The sequence below is a fragment of the Gobio gobio genome, assembly GCF_949357685.1.
Source record: "Gobio gobio genome assembly, chromosome: 17".
Classification (NCBI taxonomy): Eukaryota; Metazoa; Chordata; class Actinopteri; order Cypriniformes; family Gobionidae; genus Gobio; species Gobio gobio.
The window spans coordinates 46,018,640-46,032,448 of NC_137110.1; the positions used below are offsets into that span (position 1 = coordinate 46,018,640).

General features: G+C 38.6%; 1 protein-coding gene across 1 annotated transcript in view; it reads right to left on the minus strand.

Annotated features, from left to right (window-relative positions):
- The window catches only part of szt2 (SZT2 subunit of KICSTOR complex), a 126,035-nt gene that overhangs the window by 21,911 nt on the left and 90,315 nt on the right, over positions 1 to 13,809 (minus strand). The window contains exons 61-66 of the mRNA XM_079841133.1: positions 10,903 to 11,167; positions 10,712 to 10,791; positions 7,809 to 7,934; positions 6,347 to 6,549; positions 2,971 to 3,076; positions 649 to 729 (exon numbers count right to left, since the gene is read on the minus strand). Of these exons, the coding sequence (XP_079697259.1) occupies positions 649 to 729; positions 2,971 to 3,076; positions 6,347 to 6,549; positions 7,809 to 7,934; positions 10,712 to 10,791; positions 10,903 to 11,167 (861 nt within the window). The remainder of the gene's footprint in view (positions 1 to 648; positions 730 to 2,970; positions 3,077 to 6,346; positions 6,550 to 7,808; positions 7,935 to 10,711; positions 10,792 to 10,902; positions 11,168 to 13,809) is intronic.

Here is a 13,809-nt window from a genome sequence, read left to right on the forward strand (position 1 = left end):
TAATAATACTTATTATTATTATTGTAAGGTTCATTCTTGTGGTCAAATTACAAATTACAGCAAACAGGCAGGAAAATCTGCAAAAAACAAATAACAAAAACAAAATAAACAATAGTAAACCAACTTCCCGCACACTTTATAGACTTAATCTTGTGTTTATGCCACTGACTCGTGCATAAGTCATCTGCTAGTGTTCACATGAACATTTCTATGAATGACTCGTGTTTTACTCGTTGTTAAACCGAGATTTCAATCAGAATTTATGATCAGTAATTTACACAGAATTGAATAAAACCATTATAATGGTTAAAAAATATGTTAACACATTAACTATAATATGACAGCTCTAATATTAAAAATTATTACTTTGACATTTATTTGAAAGAGATGTTAGACATGAGAAGTACTGAAGATCAGAGGATGACGTGCTGTTTTCTTGCTGTTGATTCTTTGTCTTCAAATATTAATAACCATAAATAGCATGAGAGCGAGACTCCATTAAACATCTCTCTGCTGGCCATCCGCTGAGACTTTCACAGCGTTCTTGTGAAAAGCCCAGCGTATGCTCTCGGCTGATGTGCTAAGAGGGCGATTCTATGCCCTGATCTGCACTGAAGGCCGTGAGACACAGACAGATGAAGGTCTTACTTGAAAAGCCAGTTCCATCAGCACGATGCCTCCCGGCAGCGCTCTCTGCAGGTGATATGACGTCGAGCTTGATGCACTGCTCTGCTGAGAGAGGCAGAAAGGACACAATCACTGTGTGTGTGTGTGTGTGTGTGTGTGTGTGTGTGTGTGGGTTTGGCTACATTGTAAGGGCCAAAATGTTCTCACTTATATAGTGAAATATTATGACGGCCAACTGGTTAGTAAGTTTTACTGGTCCTCACTAGCTAAAAAAGATTATAAATCAGCCAAAACAAGTTTTTATCACTGATCTATATAAATGACTGGATTGCTCATTGCGTTCTAAATTGCCAGAAGGCAGTGAAGCCACCGGAAGTGTTCGAGCTGCCATCTATTCCCTACCGAGAGAAGGCATCATTGATTTGCTACAATCACCCTATTTGCAGCGTCTTAAGCCACGGTCACACTAGACTTTGAGCATGCAAAATTTCTTCGGACACGGCAACGGTCGTGATATGACGTGACTCTCTGAATAGTCTTTTTTTATAAACATGAATTCAACATATAACATTAGTAATGCATTCAAAATGTAAATTAAAAATATATAATATACTCAACTTTACTGCAAAAATATTGTTCTTTTAATTCAGCCAAGAGGTCACGCCGTGACATATCGATATTCTACTGGTCACGCATCGTCACGTGATGTGAATTTGCAGCTCAGAGTTCACCAGGCTTGAACTTTGGATCGCAGCAAAATGAGAAACATTTCATATGAGCTTGCGTTTCCGGTCTGACGCATTTGCATGCGTTCGAATGGAAGTCAATGGGATGAAAAATGCAGCGTGACCAGCCCATTAGTCTCATATGATTAGTTTTACGATATGTATGAAAATTAATTTATATTTCAGATGCTATCGGAAAGGATAAGTCATATAATGAAATCGTTATGTGGGTGTGTCTACTGCTTTTGACACAGGTAACTGAACGAACACAAAACATATATTCCTTTATGTGTACTTAATTATGGAGGAAATATTAAACATGAACATCTGTGTTTAGTTGCAGAAATTGATTTGTATAGCCAATACAATACATATTAATACAAGGCTGTTACTATATTGCACTATATTGTATTAAAATTCAAAGTTTACCATGGATGACATTGGAAATAAAGCAGTCAGCGTCTCTGAATAAATTATAATGTGTGTGTTTTATTTCCTGATTGAGCAACACCTATTTCAGACTCTTAAAGAGTTTTACTAGAATTACAGTTTCCATGTATGTAGGCTATGTGTTGTTGAATTAATTACTAATTTAACCATCTTTTAAATCATTAAATGCTTCCAAATGCATGCTGTTAATGAAATTATTGTTGAAACATTTACAGTTAGCCTACGTCATGAATGAAAACAATACTTCAACACAACATAAATACATAAAAACAACAGTACAAGGCTATTTCAGGTTACAAGGCATAAATCTTTATCCCGATTTCAGAATGCGCGCTTTGACATTTGTAATACATTATGCCGAAGTGTCTCGTCCGCCCACCAAGCTGGTGTTCACTACTATAATGAATATGAATGTAAATGAGAAGGGAAAATTAAACAAAACAAACAAGAATGTACAGGAAGACTTTGGATATAAAAACGGTTTCTCGTTAGGCAACGTTTTCTCATTAAAATCATATAAATTCCTATTAATTCAATAGACCACATGAACTTACTAGTAAATACCAATATGGCGGAGCAGTGGCTTCACTTATGATGTCATGAGAAATCCAGTTCTCTATATAGATCAATGTTTTTTATTTAACTCTAGTGTTTCACACGTTACTGTGATTTGAGGGATTTAGGGGTAGAGTTTGGGATAGGCCATAGAAAATATCATTAATCTGATATAAAATCAATGGAAGTCTATGCAATGTCCTTAATACAGTATCTTTCAAAAGTTTGGAAACATACTTTTTTTTTTTTAAAGTTTCTTTTGCTCACCAAGGCTGCATTTAATTATAAATACAGTAAAAACAGTACTATTGTGAACTATTATACTATTCAAAATTGTGATCAAAGCTGGATTTTCAGCATCATTACTGTTGAAAACAGATTTTGCTACTTAACATTTTTGTGGAAACAATTTTTAAAGACTATATTTTTGTAATTTTTGCCGGTATTTGGATATGATCCAGAATGGGCACCAGGACTGTGTGAATTTAAAAAGTGCCAAGTGTGTGTATATGTGTGTGTCTGAACTGTGACCCACACAGTTCAAACCTGTGAAATACAGATGTGAATCCAGAAAAACTGGAGTGTGACTGAATGGTTGAATGTGGATGAGTACCTTCGGGCTGTCTTCACTCTTCTGCTTATTATATGAGAAAGATGAGAAGGAAGATCTGCCTTCAGTGGATAAAGAACTCAACATGGCGGCTCGGGCTCGAGCGATGCTGCAGAAAGAAAGAGAGAGTCAGGGCTCGTGACCCCGTTTCATGCTGCTGGTCAGACTGAATTATGCGCTCCTGCTGCTTAATACAGTGTGTCGACTATTAGCACATCACACACACACTTTACAGAGAACTCTGCAAAGTGCATGTATTGTTGAACATATTGTTGCCAGATGACTCTGAAGATTTCATACCATGTTTGATGGTATGGACAGATTCTGTGCAGGTTAAGACATTTTAAGTAAGAAATTGTAGTGAATAACACTTTCCCTTTTTATACTTTTCAAACAGTTCAAAACAACGAGTTCAAATTCCAGAAACATAAGGTGCATTCAAGTCCTCCTGGGAAGTTCGTATTTATGAGTTGGGACGTCGTAATTACAATGTCAGGTCTGTTCAAATGACTCTGGTCAAAGCAAGATGGCAATGCACCTTTTCTACATACAATTCAACGAGATCTTTAAACTCTACATCTACATGTACATGTGTTTTTGCTTTTTTGATGTTTTTAATTAAGTTTATGCTGTAAGTTGCTGTAGGTCCTGTAAATTGAATCACAATATATTCCAGCGTAATTGTAGCCTGACGTCGTCATACTGAGATTCTAGTCAGAATATGAGTCTGATACTGCTCCATTGGGCTGTGATTATGAGGCGTTTCAACCGAACCAGGAAAGAAAATGCCTCTGCACTCAATTGGACAGATCTACAACCAATCAGAGCAATGGAGTAAGTGACGTATAGTTGTCAACAGAACTCGACTGCACGCACGCTGGAAGAAGTAGAAGAAGATGATGAGAGTAAACTATCTTTGCCGGTGTTGTAAAAAGAATGTAAGGATACACAGAGTACTTACCAACACGTTCATCATTTCTGAGAGAAATAGTAAAGGTGAATGCATATACGAACAAGTTCTCCATTTAAGATTAGAATGAATTCAACCCAAGCGCTCTTTAGTGACGTGGATGATTGCGTTACTGTTGATCATCTGTCCATCATCGTTTAAAGCCCGCCCTGACAATTTGATTGGTCCGAACAGCCCTGGTTCGAGCATAGTTGCTCCACAACGGATCAAGTCCAGACCAAACTTCCCGACCTCAAATGTTGTGGGCGGGGCTAAGTTCGGCTGGCATCCAGGCTAGCGTAATTGTACAATACTTTGGTATTTTGTACACGCATCTTAGATGGTTTTATTGTAAATGAACCCTTGTGCTGGGCTGAAAAATCTGGATTGGCCTTTTAAATTGCTTATAAATCTCTCATTATGTTATATTATGGTAACGCTTTAGTTTAGGGTCCAATTCTCACTATTAACTATAACTATTACTACTCACTATTAGCATATTATCTTATTAAGACACATATTACTAGGATATTGGCTGTTTATTAGTACTTATAAAGCACATAGTAATGCCTTACTCTGCATGATCATATTCTACATATTCTTAATTCTACATCTTAATCCTACCCAATACCCAAACTTAACAACTACCTTACTAATTATTAATTAGCAGTAATTAGGAGTTTATTGAGGCAAAAGTCATAGTAAATAGTGAGAATTGGACCCTAAACTAAAGTGTGACCTATATCATCACCAAATATTGGACTCAATCTACTAGTTTTCTTTCAATTAGCACAGGTTTTGTATTTCTTTTGGGAACTGACTAATCATACGCCTCACTGGTTTGAGTTTATGCATCTCTGTTTTTGATTGAAAAGAAGTTCAATCAAGCTTATTCACCTCAAAAAGTGTTCAGAAAAAAAAAGTTCCGATCAATGAGTTGATAAAAGATTGGGAAATAACGTTAGCATAACGAGAGATTTATAAGCAATTTTTGAGCTCCAATCCTTTTTGACTGGGAAAACCATAAAAAAAAATGTTTGGGAACTTGTTATACCGTGTGTGAGGAAAGTCAGTACGTTTTAGTTCAATGTGATAACGTTAACTAGCATCTTCAGGAAAACTAAAATACTCTCTTGGTAGGGCTGTACGATTAATCGAAAAATAACCGAAACCGACATTCAGAACCTCTAACCGACATATTTTTCCCATGTCGTTATTTCGGTTTTCACGTGACTCCGCCCCGTCAGTCACATCAAGTGCAGTTTTCAGGCACACAGAGATGCAGGAGCAGTTATCTGTGTTTATAGATGCTCAGAATCACTATAGTAGCTGCATGTTTTACACAGTTTATACAGGTCAGTTAATTGCTGTTCTTATAGCATTTACACGCTGCCACCGACACACACACACACACACACACACACACACAGAGAGAGACGGCGTGCGCAAGCCCCGAAGCCGCTTTCACTTTCGTGCTCATAAAGTTTGTCAAGTATGCGTTTAAGGCTTGAACATTTAAAGCGATTGTGCACTATTCAAAAACAACAATACGTATCCGTTCAGTGCTCAGCTTCTTTCTGGGACACAGAGCCGAGCCGTGTCTCTGACAACACGCGCGCCCTGAAGGCAGATCTTTCACCTGCGTCACGTGAAGATCGCGCGCAGAGGAGCAGCAGAAACGCAGTGTAAACGCCGTCCTGTGACTAAAGTAAAGTCACTAAAGTAGCTCAGAAACTCAACCGTTATAGGCATACATTTTAATACCTTTGCAGTAAGTACACACCACAGCTTAATAATGAATAGAGACAGTATGAGTAATTCACACACACAATCACTCTCTCATTAATGCATTCAAATAAATGTAATGTAGGCCTACTGTGTTAATTTATCTGTATCTGATGTACAACAAACAGAAATCTTCAAGCCGTTTCCTTCAAGTATTTTAAAATCACAAAGAAATGCACTTTTTCATTAGGAAAAAAAAATTCCACCTTTAATAGTAGAAAATATTTACTGTACAAACCTTATCAGGAACTTACTCAAAAACCTTATGAGGGCCAAAAAAGCAAAATAATCGTTCATTAATCGTAATCAAGGTCAGATGTTCAATTAATCGAGGTTTTTATTTTTGGTCAAATCGTTACAGCCCTATCTCTTGGCCAAAATGACCAGAATACAACATGACGATAAAAAAAAAAAAAAAGTGAACAAATTTAGCATTTATGCAGACATTGAATCTATTGTGTCTGACATGATTTCCCACTGACACGCCCCCAAACTCAGAAACTCAGGGCAGCTTTGTGGGGACATTCATGTGCATTCAACTTGTAAACGCAATCTTTCCAAAATGACTTGAATGCACCATTACGGTCAAACCAAGTGTGTTTTGTTTTGGTTCTGGGAGATGGCGTTTTTCTGCGGGACACAAACCTGCGTGCGGGAGACTGCGGTCGGACCTGCACCAGGATGAAGCCCATGCTCTGCAGGTACTGCACATACTGCTGCAGGAACGTGCTGGAGATCTCCTGCAGCCACGGCTCCTCCTTCAGTCGACTCGGAAGCATGTCTGCAGAATCCGTGCTGTAGCTACGATCCCTCCCGGATGCCGTGGAGTCACTGGAGCGATGCCGCTTCTGTAACCGGAGAACGAGAGACAATCTCTGAACTGATATCACTACGGAGAGCGGAGATCCTACTACCCATGTAGTCTTTCACAGCCAGATTTTTGACTATCAGCATAAAGTCTGGTCCATTTTGAGCCAAAAAAGCCCAGATATACTCATGGCAAAGTTATTTTCGTTCTTCACTTGGGGGTAAAAAGAAATTTAAAATACCTGAGCAGCGGTATACTGTTAGCGAACATCTCAATACCCATGCTGCTGGAAATGGGTGAATATGTAAATATATGCTGCGTGCTTTCCTCGCCATAACAAACTGAACACACAGAGCATTGAGAAAACGTGGATACATTTGCAAGAGCTCTGCAATTCGAGACTCCAGTCATGTCATGACACATCTATTTATATAGCACTTTATAACAATGGATTGCTTCAAAGCAAGCAGCTTTGCAGTGTTAAACATGAAAAACAGCATCAGTGTCATTTTCAATTAGAATTGCAACTTCAGTTTCTACTCTAAAGCAGCTCTCCAGTGTGTTCATGTTCACGTCTGACTTCGACGGGCTGAACAGAGGAAATGTACCGGAAAAGATTTACACGTCAAAGGCGGCGGAGCTTCAGAGCCACACCTATTCTTACATAAGTTTTCCAGAAAGTTCGCTTTAGCAAGCTGTTTCGAACTTCCAAAACTAACTCCAAAAGATTTTCGTTTTGTAGACACCACACCAGTTTGTTCTTCGATTTCACTTGAAGTATATCACGGACTTTAGGCAGGAAGAAAGCTTCTAACTGACACGTAAAGTGACCCCACACAGTCTTTTGTGACATCTTGGGTGTTTATATCTAAAATCGGACAGAGAGAAGTTAAGTATACAGGTGAATGGTGTGCTTGTGCTAACTTTTTAAAAAATAAATTCTTGCTTTGACATTTTGTTATCTAATGAGAATAACCTCTATTCCACCTCAATCATGAAGAAATGACCAACAACCGAATAATCATGATTACTCTGGTGCTACGCTGACACGCATCCCCTGCTCATTATCATGCCTGACACATGTAATTACATAGAGGCTGATGTTTTGTTGTTTATAAAGCACATGATGTCTCACTGCATTGAAGGGCTGTTTTGGTCATGCTATAGTCAGGGATTTGAATTTTGAACATAACCCTAACCCTAAGTAAGGCTCCAAAATGATTGTTTTTATAAATGGGTTCAGAACAGTGTGAACCAGCAGACAGACTCAGCAGGGGGAAGAGGAAGAGAGAGAGAGACCTTCATCTGTGGCTGTGGCACCTGTTCCTCTTGAATCTGTTTCCGGAACACAGGGTCGAAGAGCAGCGGAGTGGCGCAGTAATGGACCAGTCGAGAGGACTGCTTCAGCGTGTCCAGATCCGCAACCTGTGCTCAGACACACAGCAAGAGGGTTAACAGGTTTAAACCTAGCAGGAACAGCTATTGTTTTCATAAAGGTGAAGTGTGTAATAATTTCAATGTATAAATACATTCCATCTAAGTTTATTAAAGGGGTACTTCAGCGCTGGGAAGCAAGATGAATGTGTATTTAAACTGGGTCATTTATGTAGTAGAAATGTGAAATTATTTTTGAATTTGGGGCCTTCTAGACTGAGAAAAGACAGAAAATGTATTTTTGTCTCATGTGGATGCAAGACAACAACTCCCAGAATGCACCTGGTTTCGCTGCCCTCCGAGGCCACTCCCTACACCACCCCCACCATTGTTTTGATCTTCATAATAATAAAATAATTTTGTTCAGTTAGAGAATAAACACTACAATTAAAAGCTGAATGTGTCTGTTCAATAAAGTGTGAGTGAGCCGAACAAAAGTCACGGCACAAACGCAGCAGGAGTCAGATTTCATTCATCATGAGCGAAGAGCTAAACAGAGCTGAGGTAAGTGCGGCATCATTCACGACGCGTGTCCAGTCTGGCGCGTTTTCAGATCAAAAAAGCGTGTTGAAACACTCACTTTGCTCCGCACTGCTCCGTTATTAATGCCCAATCCGAGCGGCCGTGCGCATTTACATTCTGAGAGTGAGATCTCTCCCCTGTGGGCGGGTTGATAACATGCGGAACTAGCGCCTGCTACAGACTGTAGTCTTTAGCCCCTGGCCAAAAAATCCAAAAAAGGATTTTTTCCAGAAATAAAATGCATAATTCTCTCGTCTCAGGGGGATATGAGGGGGGAAAGTACCATAATTTGAATATAATACCGGGTTTCTACTGATACAAAGCTTAATGCTAAATCGCTGAAGTAACCCTTTAAGCAGAGACAACTATGCATCACTGTGGTTCTGCGGTGCCTTCAAAACACTGATCTGTTAGTTTTAACATCATGACTTGTTCAACACATTGACTCAACCAAAGGTGTGTGTTTGGTAAATTTATGATCAGGTTATACATGGAATATACACTACCATTCAAAGGTCTGAGGTCGGTAAGAGTTGTTTTGTTTTTTTGTGAAAGAAGTCTTATGCTCACCAAGGCCGCATTTATTTAATCAAATAAAAAAGTAAAAATCCAGCAGTGTCACATGATCCTTCAGAAATCATTATAATATGCTTATTTGCTGCTCAAGAAACATTTCAGATTATCATCAACGTTGAAAGGGGCTTCATATTTTGATACCTTTTTTCACCCGGGATTCTTTAATAAAATAGAAAGGTCAAAAGAACAGAATTTATTTGAAATGAAAATCTTTTGTAACATATTATCATTACCGGCACTTTTGATCAATTTAATGCATCTTCACTGAATGAAAGTATTAAAGAGGACCTAATATGCCCCTTTTACAAGATGCAAAATGGTGGGATAAAAATAACAACATAGCTCTGGTCTCCTGGTGCCTTCATGCACTATCAGAAATGTCATAATTCCCACTTAAATTGTGATTACGAGCTAGTCGCATTCAAGTGGGCGACTTCAAAGGGCATTCATGTGCCATTTTTAACTAGGAAGCTAAGAGAATAAAAAAAGAGATTAACATAAGTTTTTAAATTGTATCTTGGATGAAAACTAGATCTGGTCTTCATTAAAAATCTTTTCATAAGAGTCAACTGAAAAATAAAGAATTCTAACAGAGTTCAATCTATCACAGTCCATCAAAATATGCTGCAGTGATAATGGATTCTGGGCATAAATCACAGAAACATATAGTTAGTCTAGGGTGCCCTATTTGACAGCGTGTGTAGGTAATGAGCCCAGCGATTTTCAAAAGCCTTTTCCACCACAGGAACTCTCCCCAGGAACTAGGAACTTTGGGGTGGTACTCTGTGTGTTTCAACCGCAGGAACAAGGGTCAAATGAAGTTCCGGGTAAATATTTCCCCCTCAAAACGGCCCTGCTCCTGAACTTTTTCAAAGTTCAGGAACTTTCGGGGGTGGGACTTGGGCGCTGAACATGCTGATTGGTTCAGTTCATGCAGCATTTTATTTCAACCTAAAAGTCAGTTGTGGTGTGCTCAGTAAGAGTTGTTTGGTATTCAAATCAACAATGAAGAAAAAAAAACAAAAAAACATGACAGATGGGCCGATGGCGAGGTTTAGGCTTTATTAAGCTTATGCGGAGGACGAAATCCAGCGGGAATGGGAAAGCCGTGCGCAGTCCTACATCACCGGACTAATCTTCATGGTACTTTAGACCGTGATGGAAAAGCAAATAGCAACAGGTCTGAGGGAAAAAAAGTTCCTGGGACAAATTGTTCCGAGTAATTTCAGTGGAAACGGGGCAAAAATGGACAACGTTTTACACCAACCACAGGATTGATTTTGTATAGTTTGTTTGTTATACACTGATCCCCTTCAGCTTGCCATTTCTTGCGGATATAAGTGTTTATAATAGATTTGAGGTCTGAATCTGGACCTTAGCAGTGTGAAAAAGTCAAAAGAAGTGAGATTACAGCGAATGGCACAGACATCTCACACACTACAGAATCCCTTAATGTTCCCGCCACATCTCATTAAACCCAACTGGGCCGTACATGCGCTCATACACGGATCTGCATCTGTGCGCGTGAGGCAAAGGATTCGTGCGCACTGAAATGAATCTGGACCTGATGAGCCGCTGAAAAAATTCATTTTTGAGAACATGATGGAAAATACCGATCACCCACAATGTGTGCAAATTTTAATGTCTGCATTGAGTATGTATGAACTCACAGAGATGGGCATGTTAGATTGAGCTGACCGCTGCTGCCACGTCACAAACAAATTTTCAATCTTCATTTGTCTCTCCAACTCTGGAAAACAAAAGAAACATCTTGAAATAAATCACTAGCTTTCTGTGTCTGAGGTACATTATCCAAATGATGCAACAATCATTTCCAAAACAAGTGTTGATGAATTTGTACCTCTGCGTTCAGCTGCTTTGACCTCCAGAAGATGGGCTCCATGGCGAGCGACTATATCCGCTCCATCCTGATTGGTCAGCGGCCTCCCTGTGTTCACGTCTCTCAGAGCTTCATCAAAGGGCACAAGCTCTCCAGGGAAGGCCAGAGGAGGAAGAACACGCGCAGAGCTGCCCAACCGACCCTGATCTTTACTCGCGGCCGGAGGAACCGGACTCCTCAACAGAGCATCCGCCTCGATCGTGGAGCTCAGGAAGGGGTTGGGCTCCTGTAAAAAAGGAAATAAATTAGATAGATAAATAAATAAATAAGAAAATAAAGTACAAACATATGTGCAAATGAACTGAAGAACAGGAAATGTATGTATGTATGTATGTATGTATGTATGTATGTATGTATGTATATATATATATATATATATATATTCAAGAAAAAATTATGAACAAAATAAAAAAAAGACATACAAATTAATTAAAGGACAAGAAAAAAAAGTGTTAAAAAAGGGAATTATGGAGCAAAGTATTCCTAAAAGTACGAACGTAAATAAGATTTTACAGTAAGTTAGTACAAACTTATGGAAAACAAAAAGGGAATAACCAAAAAGTATAGAAATTAAATAAATTAGAATCAAAAAAGCAAGTGCAAATCTAAAAAGAAAAATGAAAGAAAAAAAAGTATTAAAAGATTAAAGTATGAACAAAGGAAAGACATAATTAAATAAAGAAAAGGTACAAACAGAAGCATGAACGGAAGTACGAACAAAAGAATGGAAAAAATGAAGAAAAAAAATATGATGGATGGAATTATTAATTAACGATTAATTTGTAAATTAATGAATTTAAGAAAAAAGTACAAACAGAAGCATGAATAGAAGTATGAATAAAAGTATGGAAAAATGAAAAACCAAAAGAATGGATGGATGGATGGATGGATGGAAGGAAGGAAGGAAGGAAGGAAGGAAGGAAGGAAGGAAGGAAGGAAGGAAGGAAGGAAGGAAGGAAGGAAGGAAGGAAGGAAGGAAGGAAGGAAGGAAGGAAGGAAGGAAGGATTCATAAGGAATTTAAAATGTACTTTGAGCTGTAAAATTAATTTGAGACAGAAAAACAATGGTGGTTTTCCTGCTGCAGGGAGAGCGTGAGACTCTGTTCTGCTCTGCTCTTCACGTTCTCCAGACGTTCTCTTTCATGTCAGTGATTTCAAAGCTCAACTCTCATCACCCTTCAGGAACTCACTCACAGATTCTGATGTTGCTCGCCTTCAAACTTCTCAGGAATGGGCAGTGCGAGTTCATCAGCGTTAAACCCACTGACACGCAGAGAGCGTGCCAGCATGAGGCCTTTCCTTAAGACCACCCAATTAACACGCTCCTGTGCTGCTGATCACCGCCCCAGAGCGGAATGATAAAACACCATTAGAGCCACAGGAAGATATGAACTAATAAAAGTCCTCGCCCCTCGTCTTGTGGGAACTTTTGGGTGAGTTAGTGCTTGGAAGACTAGTTAAAGTCCTCTAGGGCGAGTTGGAGGCTTTTCTAAAAGAAGCTCGACCAGATGCCCCATGATGGCGGATGCTCATGTACCCCACGGGCCAATAAGCTGGACTTAAGTGCCTGAACTCCACCCCCTGGGACTCTGACAGATGATTGACGATTAGGGCAAATTTTCTGCTATGTTGGATCAGCCTTCTGTTAGCACTCATTAAAAGTGTGGAACCACTGACAAGGAAATAAAAGAGTTCTGTCCTTCACTTTTTAGGAAAATGTAGATGTTCTGTTCATTTGTGCTTCAATAAAATGCTAAAGTGTGTGTGTGTCTAAAACACATTTGTGACCGTAAGAAAATAATCCCAAAGAGTGCAATACTCTCAACTGTTTAACACTGACAGAACTGTCCTTCTGCTAAGCTCCGCCTCCTTGACGACTGTTGCTAACTAAAGTCAAGTTTCCCTTTATGTGAACAGCGTGATTTACAGTTAAAGTGCTCATAAACGTGTTAGAAATAATTGGATATTATTCCTGCACGTCCGGGAATGAATTGTGACATTGCAATGTATTTTTACCTGCTGAAATGGGTAGATTATGCAAAAATATGATTTAGAAACTCATTTAAAGTGATCACATTAGTGTAAGTGAACAGAAATGTTTCTTATTGTACACTACGGTACTCTATATTTACTATTATACTGCAATCACCTGAATCAAAACATATGTACGTGTTCTTACTGATGGTCTGTGTGTTGATTTGGGGACGAGGGAGACAAGATTATTTCACAGCAAGACTCATTTAGAGATTTGTAAATGGAAGAATACCATTTGCAACCTCTCTGGGTACTTTGTGGCAACAAGGGTTGACCATATTTGCATAATTTCCATCAAATTTTGTTCAATATACAGATCCTTTATAGACTCACAAGAGCAAAAGCTTGTCTGAGAAAATGGCAACAGTTGCTAGGGTAGGAATGGTCAGTAGAACTAAGTGTTCAGTTTTTGAAAGCTTTGAAATAATTGCGCTACTGTTTAGTTTGGAGTTAGTAAGTAAAGTTAAGCAAGGTCATATTGATTAATTTATAATTTCAATTTTTTTACTTTAGTTAGTTTGTAATGTTGCTGTTTGAGCATAAACAACTCAATTGCATTTAAAGGGACACCCTCAAAAAGTGACAATTTTAACATGCTATAGAAAATTATCTGTGGGGTACTTTGAGCTAAAACTTCACACACCACACACACATAAGAGACTTATATTACATCTTGTAAAAATACATCTTGACTGCAAAGACATTAAAAGATTTCTATTTCAAATAAATGCAGTTCATTTCATTTATTTTGTACTGAATGCTGATGAAAATGTACCAAAGCTGGCACTAAATATTTAGCAGATTATTAATATAATCAATAATGACGCACTAAAC